This window comes from Cynoglossus semilaevis, chromosome 7 (assembly GCF_000523025.1).
Source record: "Cynoglossus semilaevis isolate Cse_v1.0 chromosome 7, Cse_v1.0, whole genome shotgun sequence".
Taxonomy (NCBI): Eukaryota; Metazoa; Chordata; class Actinopteri; order Pleuronectiformes; family Cynoglossidae; genus Cynoglossus; species Cynoglossus semilaevis.
In genome coordinates this window covers 10,767,761-10,775,457 of record NC_024313.1, presented here as the reverse complement: position 1 = coordinate 10,775,457, position 7,697 = coordinate 10,767,761, and the positions used below count along the sequence as shown (strand labels likewise).

At 41.8% G+C, this 7,697-nt stretch overlaps 1 protein-coding gene across 1 annotated transcript in view; it reads left to right on the top strand.

Annotated features, from left to right (window-relative positions):
* tfap2d (transcription factor AP-2 delta (activating enhancer binding protein 2 delta)) overlaps nt 1-7,104 on the top strand; it is a 7,315-nt gene extending 211 nt beyond the window's left edge. Inside the window, exons 2-6 of the mRNA XM_017033445.2 lie at nt 2,255-2,495; nt 3,827-3,945; nt 4,075-4,216; nt 5,366-5,479; nt 6,193-7,104. Of these exons, the coding sequence (XP_016888934.1) occupies nt 2,255-2,495; nt 3,827-3,945; nt 4,075-4,216; nt 5,366-5,479; nt 6,193-6,409 (833 nt within the window). The 3' untranslated portion in view covers nt 6,410-7,104. The remainder of the gene's footprint in view (nt 1-2,254; nt 2,496-3,826; nt 3,946-4,074; nt 4,217-5,365; nt 5,480-6,192) is intronic.
* Nucleotides 7,105-7,697: the final 593 nt, after the last annotated feature.

Below are 7,697 nucleotides of genomic sequence, written 5' to 3'. Positions count from 1 at the left end.
CTGCCTCCTGCTGTTCCACTGAGGTCTAAACAAATCAGTTGTTTGTCCAGCAGTGAATGAAAGTGACTCGAGCATCATGACGTACATCACTTTAGTTTCACACAATCAAAATGCTAGTAAAGGAGCTGTCCAGGTGCTGAAGTACAAAAGAGGATGACGTAAAACCACCATTAAAAAGCAAAAATCCTACAAAGTGATCAACGATGTAGCCATTATTTTTTGATGACTTACCAAAAATAATTGTTACAACTGGGATTTATTTGGTTTTGCAGCTTTTTTTTAAGCTAGTCATACAAATCAACACAGTTTATCCAGAATGTGTGTGTTTTTTCCTCAATGCCTGATCAGCTCCACACAGGCGTTAGCCTAGTTGGATGAAACAATTAGCACACAGCTAGCTCAGCCTGCAGCGTTGTTCTCTTTGGCCTAAATGCCAGAATCTCCCTCTCTTTTTTTTTTTTTTTTACCTCCTTTCCTCCATAAAAAATCCTCTCCAGCAGGGCTTCACAGCACAGCGACACGCCCCGCTGTTGGATTTGATAATGAAGCAGATGAATAATAGAATATAGCCTACAGTACATCAGACAGAAAACCTTGTGTTTCGGCTGCTGGAGACGTAGATTCCAGTCAAAGTTTAATAATAATAGGCCTATATACTCACAGCAGTCAATATTCTCCAGGAGGACCAGAGCAGGACTGATTCAGATGTGATTAATAATGTGTGAGAGCCTTCACTATCGCAGCCACAATCACTAATTCACACATTCAAATACACAATGAAATCAAGTTGGTGGAAGGTGATTAAAAAGAAGGTTTCATGTTTTGTTTTTTTTCCCCTCCCGGGGTTCGAGCAGACAGCGTTTACATACAGACTAATATTGAGCTGAAACAGAAACATCAATATATGTGCATAGTTAAGAAAACACTCAATGTAATATTTAAGTAGGGAAGAGGAGGCTGGAGGAAAACATTGATCCTGGCAACGAGGATTAAAGATCCTTGATCATGTTTGTTTTTAGGCTAAGTTTGGAAAAAACATCACAATTATTTATGGCTCCGGGTTAAAATAGTTAAACATATAGTTTTGTTCACAGCTTCACAGTGAAGTCTGCGTAAAGGCCACGAATGCTGTAAGCAGGAAAAAAAAAAACGATCGATGTTAATTTTCAGAACGCACACGTCCACTGCTGAGGATGCTGGGGATTTTAAGATAAAACAGCCACTGAAGTGTCCGGTGATGACCTGGTACAGAACTAAATGTGGGAGAAGCCTCGCAGCAATGCATTATCTTTTACATTAACGCTTCTCTAAATTAGACAGAAGAGAGTTTTTGTGACCTGGTATCACACCTCCATGTGAGTATTTCTTAAAATAAGATCCAGGGAATGCCTGCATGGAAAAGTATGCCAATACGTACTTGTCCCAGAGACAGAATTCAGTACAAATGAAGCAGCCAATAGCCTAGCGGCTAAAGTATCAGGGATGTACTCAGAGGCCTGGGCAGAGCTGTGGTGTGATGGTGCTGTTGTAAGGAGGGCAAATATCAGCATGTACATGTACTACGATAAATTAGGGTTTGTTTTTTTTTTATACTTCTTCTATTCATGGAAGACAGTGTTTTTTTATACTTCTTCTATTCCTGGAAGACAAAGCAGTGAAAATAACCAGATACGTCTATTTGTCGACTTGTTACAGGAAACGTTTTTTCTCTTAAAATATTTAATTAAAATGTTTTATTTAAGATTAAAATGAGAAACACAGTCTTTGTCATCGCTCCGAGTAAAAGCAAATGTGTTTGTAATTCATGTAAACGTTCATGTGAGGTAACCACTACATAAAACATTCAGTTCATTAGAAGCTGAAACTCAAGTTTTCATCTGCACTTGTCTGATTTTGACAGCGATCAATACGCGTGTAATATTTTAAGTTTGAAAGTAATTAACTTGGAGGTTGACGGAGTCTGGGGCTTGATTCGCTTTCAAACATTTACACTGACAAAACTAAAGATGTTTTATGATTTAACGGCTCAAAAAAGGTCAAATAAACTGTCTACGCCGCGAGAAGTAACACTGACGCCGTCGCTTAATTAATGTCACTTTAATTAAACACAGCGTGAATCTGTGAGAACAGATTGGTGCTCAATCTATGGCCCTCCATCCCTGACCTGTTATACAGTGTATGAAAGGTGTAAAAGAAAATAGAAAAACCTCTGACTTGGAGTTGTGAGAAACACCGACTTGACTGGACACCTCAGGATTCCAGCTGTTCGACTGTGCTGTAACAGATGTCAGTGTTTATGTTGCTGTTGTTGCTGCTGTGTGTTGCACAGGGGGAACGTGTGTGGTGAACCCCACCGATCTGTTCTGCTCAGTACCGGGCCGTCTATCGCTGCTCAGCTCCACCTCCAAGTACAAAGTGACTATCGCCGAGGTGAAAAGAAGACTGTCTCCTCCAGAGTGCCTCAACGCTTCTTTACTGGGCGGAATATTACGCAGGTAGGAACGCACACACACCCAGGAACATGTATAAAGACAACTGCGAGAATTGATATATATATTCGTGGTTCTAAAGACGACACATCTATGTTGACTGTAGGTGTGAGTGCTGTTGTTTTTGTGTTGCTGTGATGAACTGGATGACTTCTGTCAGGTGTTCTTACCTTTCACACGACGTCAGCGACGTTGACGACGGCTCCCCGTGAAATCTTTAGCAGTGGTGAAGCAGGGAAAGAACCAGGATTACAGCTGTTGACCTTTATTATGATCCAAATGATCACGCCACCTCTCATTGGTCGGCATCTTATCTGTCAACACAGACAAAGGCAGAACAAAAATGTTTAAAGGTTATTTTGAATTCTGATGATGAATATATATATTAACACTATCAGTCTCCACCAAGATTTCAAAACTGACGACAACTTTACTTTTCATATTTAAATCTATTTGGTTCACTTCTTCTAGAAAACCATCTGAGTCTTAGCCGTTGAAGGAGACAGAGGAGGCTGAAACTGAGTCCACTTAGGGGCAAAAAAAAACAAAAAAAAAACGGGGCCAGGTCTGCACTCGCTGCCGTGCCCAGAAAGCTGGAGGGGGGCGAGGCCGGGCCAAAGCGTGGCAGCATCAGAGGGAAGCAGAGGAAAACAAGAGTTGCCAGAGCTGTATTATTGATGAAGTGGGGGGGAAATGTGGGGAGGAAAGGGAGGAAGAGAAAGAGAGGGCAGAGAGAAAATGGCCGGTCCTACAAGATGAAGCAGCAACAAAGAAAAAGAAAGGAAACAGAAACAGTGACAATCGTCTTAATAATCTTATTTTTTTTCAACATTTTTGTTTCCTTTTCTTCCAAGTTTAGACACAGCTACAACAAAAACAGAAAAAGAACTGAATATGAATTGTGCAGAAAATGACTTTGTCAATGGAAATAAAGGACATTTAAAGACAACATGTGAAACTAAAAATGCTATGGAAAAAATAAACAATAAATATGCATTAATAGCTGTGCAAAGACAAACACTGTGAAAGTTAAAGTATTTCATGGAACAGAGGAACTATTTTTCTTTCCAAAATAGAAACCTCAAACCTAAAACTGTGGTTCAAAAGAATAAAAAAAAACCCATGGGAACCATGTGACTATACAGTACTGTGTATGAAGTATGCATATTTCAGTACTGATGAGCTGACATGTTCTCTTTGAGGTATGGTGCCTACAGTAGAGTCATTGCTTTGACAGATTAAAACACTTCTGCTGTTCTTTCTTCTGAGCGTAAAGAATCCAGATGGTTCCACAAAGAACGAGCAGAAAAGATTCACAGATTTCATTTTTCTTCCAGAGCAAAGTCTAAGAACGGAGGTCGGTGTCTTCGTGAGAAACTAGACCGATTGGGCCTCAACCTGCCGGCCGGCCGGAGGAAAGCTGCCAACGTCACGCTGCTCACCTCTCTGGTGGAAGGTAAGAAGTTTCAGCCTCACACTCTCAGACTTTCTCTCTTCTGCCTGTCTTTGGGAACAACTTTTAGATTTTGTTTTTCCTGGTGTTTTTGTTTCATTCCTGTTTTTTTTCCACTGTGCTTGTGCTCAGGTGAGGCGCTGCACCTGGCAAGGGACTTTGGCTACACCTGTGAGACAGAGTTTCCCAGCAAGGCGGTGGGCGAGCACTTGGCGAGGCAGCACAGCGAACCGAAAGAGACCAGCGCGCGCAAGAAGATGGTTCTGGCAACCAAGTAAGGAGGCAAACACCAGCAAACACCACAGAGCGCTCACAAAATGAGCAGTGAATGAAAACCTGGGTTAAATGGACAGCAGTAACTGTCAGCCCACACACGGAGAGTCAACATCCCCCCAGGGTTGGACTCAGGCCCCTGGAGCAGCTTCATTTCATCACTCATATCCTCAAAAAAAGAAAAAAAAAAATCAATAAAAATATACATTACGACAGGAAGCATACACAGATGTTGGCGTCGGCACAAAGAGGTTAGAGCTGCGGTCAATCACAACAGTCAGAAGATGAGATGTTCAGTGTTCCATCACTGTTAATGCAGTATAGGCCACCAGGGGACGGACGTATATGAAGGGGGGAAAAAATATATATATTTAAGATTGCAGTATTTCTAGTATTATGTGCAGTAGTTTTCTGTTTACTACTGCTGTATTGTACAAATACAATAAAATATTTCACGGTAGTCACTCTACGTTCTGGTTCGACTCTGCTCCGATAACCAAACACTGGTTAATTCATGGAGTTCGGGAAACAAGGCTAAAGCAGCGGATGTGAAATCAGCACCACGGTCAGCTCACTGAAAGTTATTATTTTACAAACAAGCTGCAAAATGTAAAAAAAACAAAACAAAAACGGAAGCACCTGCTTTCTACTGCGCACCTTCTTTCTACTGCTTATAAAATAAATATTTTTTACAGTTTATTCATGAACATACACAGACAGGTGCAGAGAAGACAAGGCTGGAGGTTTTCTAGAACTCCTCACTGCTCAACCTGCAAGCTCTGGTCAGATTCACCCAAGCACCACTAGAGGGAGCCCTTGAATCACAAGTAATGTGCACACCATAGTTTGAGAACCACATTCCAACTAAACCTGGATACATTTTTTTTTTAAAAAGTTTTTTTTTCTTCCACTTAAGCTTCCTCCAAAAAAAGTTTTTTTTTTTCTTCAACTTAAGCTTCCTCCAAAATAATGAGAGGAAAAGTTTTCTTCCACTTAAGCTTCCTCCAAAATAATGAGAGGATGGGCGACAAAAACAGAAAAATAGTCACAATTGTGTTGGAGACAGATGGTAAACCCTCACTCTCCCCCCTCTCTCCCTTCTTACCTCCCTCCCTCCCTCCCTCCCTCCCTCCCTCCATCTGTCTCTCAGGCAAATCTGCAAGGAGTTCCAGGACTTACTGAGCCAAGATCGTTCTCCTCTGGGCTCATCCAGACCGACCCCCATCCTGGACCTGGACATCCAGAGACACCTCACACACTTCAGGTGAGGACTAATGTGCAGTGATTCCACCCTCTCTCTCTCTCTCTCTCTCTCCCCCTCCCTCTCTCTCTGTCATTTAAAACCATAGCGTGGAGCAGGGACAGTTTTCCTCCCAGAGTTTCTATTCCCTGTTTTGGCTCTGACCTCTCTGCCATTTTGGGAAAGTTGCAGCTGTGCAGTTTGTTGTTTGGCACCGACAACAGAAGAAGAAGAAGAAGACGAGTTGATAGAAATGTCACATCTATGACGTCACACTCTAGTATAACTGAATGTGCAGTTTTATCAGATGTCCAGCAGGGGAAATGTTGGTCATTTAACCACAGATATGCTGTTTTTTTTCTTCTTCTTCTTCACACTTTGATGTTCATAAACCTTTGGCAACTTAAATCTTAACACTGAACACAACATGCACAACAATATATTAGAGTTTTTTTTTTTAAGACAATTTAATTCTAGGAAACCTCTTCAAATTGCTGCTTTCTTTTCTTTCCTTTCCCCATTTTTAACTAAGTGCCTTGACCAGTAAAACTAAAGATTTTTTTATTCAAAAGTAGTGTTTGTTAAGGCCAAGAAAGTCTTTTCTGAAAATACTGTGACCTAAAAATTAAAACAATTTTAGGAGAAGGATAGAAAAGAAAACGTGTTTTTTTTTTTACACCTGAATGAACCAGTCGTCTCCGTGTCTCATTCTCCTGTTCCCTCCTCTCTCCTGACAGTCTGATCACTCATGGGTTCGGCACGCCGGCAGTCTGCGCGGCTCTCAGCACCTTCCAGACGGTCCTGAGTGAGATGCTCAACTACCTGGACAAGAACACCAGCGGGAAAACCAGCGGCCCCACCGATCAACAGATCAACAGCAACTCAGAAAAGACGCAGCTCCGGAAAACAGCCGAGCCCCAGAGCAAAGACGGAAAAACAGAAAAGACTGAGTAGCCCCCACCCACCACGGTCCCTGTGCCTTGGAGCGCTGCATTTAGGAGTGTGTGTGTGTGTGAGTAAGTGTGTGTGTGTGTGTACACGGGGTTTGATACTCCCGTGCATTTTTGTGTCTTCACTGGAACAATTCCTATTTATTGTTATTTATTTACATTATGTTGGAATGGAACATTTTTAGACGTCCCACATTCTAATGAGGGATTTGAACATTATCTGTGTGTGTGTGTGTGTGTGTGTGTGTGTGTGTGTGTGTGCCTGTGACTCATCCGAGACGTATTTATTTATTCTGAAATTGGAGAGGAAAATATGAACATAATTAACACAAAACTGTTCCAGAACAGGAGTGGTAAACAACACACACACACCAACACACACAAACACACACACACACACCAACACACACAACCCAGGGATTTGAAGTTTATCACCTGACAAAGTTCAGCAAATTTAAATGACGTGACATCAGCAGGGATGTAACGATATTCTGACCAAATACAATGATCCTTTTTATTTGTAAAAAAAAAAAACTATGCAAAAATACCTGAAATGATTGTGATCTTCAATTAGAGAATAAAAAAAAAAAAGCACATTTTCTTACATCCCACGTCATCAGTGTCATCGTGACATCACTACCTTGGAGTACAGGTCTGGATGGAGATACAGAAGTAAAGTCAGTTTCTACACGTCAGATATTTTAGGTCTCAAATTCAAACTCAATAGTTTATGTTGTGGCCCATTAGCATGAAGCTAAAAAAAACTAGCTTTTCAAAATTAAAAATCTCTAAAGTCACTGTAATAGTTCCTCTTTGAGAAGATGTTTGAACACAAACAGTGAAAACTGATCCACATGTTTAATTTATTTTACAACATGTACAGGAAGACACACACACACACACCTTTTCTTTTTCTTCCAACCACTCCTGTACCTGTAGAATCACTGGAACGACTTTGTTTTTTGTTTTTTTAATTTAAAAGTATTTATGTTTACGATCGGTGCCATGTTTACTCCTGTCTCTGGATGAGAGAGTGATGAAACACCACTGTCTGGACAAGGACACGATTGTCTCTCTCTGTGTGTGTGTGTGAGACAGAGTTAACGAGCGCCAGGAAGCCTGAGAGAACGGTCTGACTCTGCATATCCAGTAGGGGGCGACCACTGAGATTGCCGTTGTCCCTCTTCCACCGTGCATGTCTACCTTCATACACCCAGCCCGGCTGCCCCCGACCCATCTCTGCCCCCCCGACCCGCCCCCCCCCCCCCCCCACCCCCCCACCCCCTACCCCC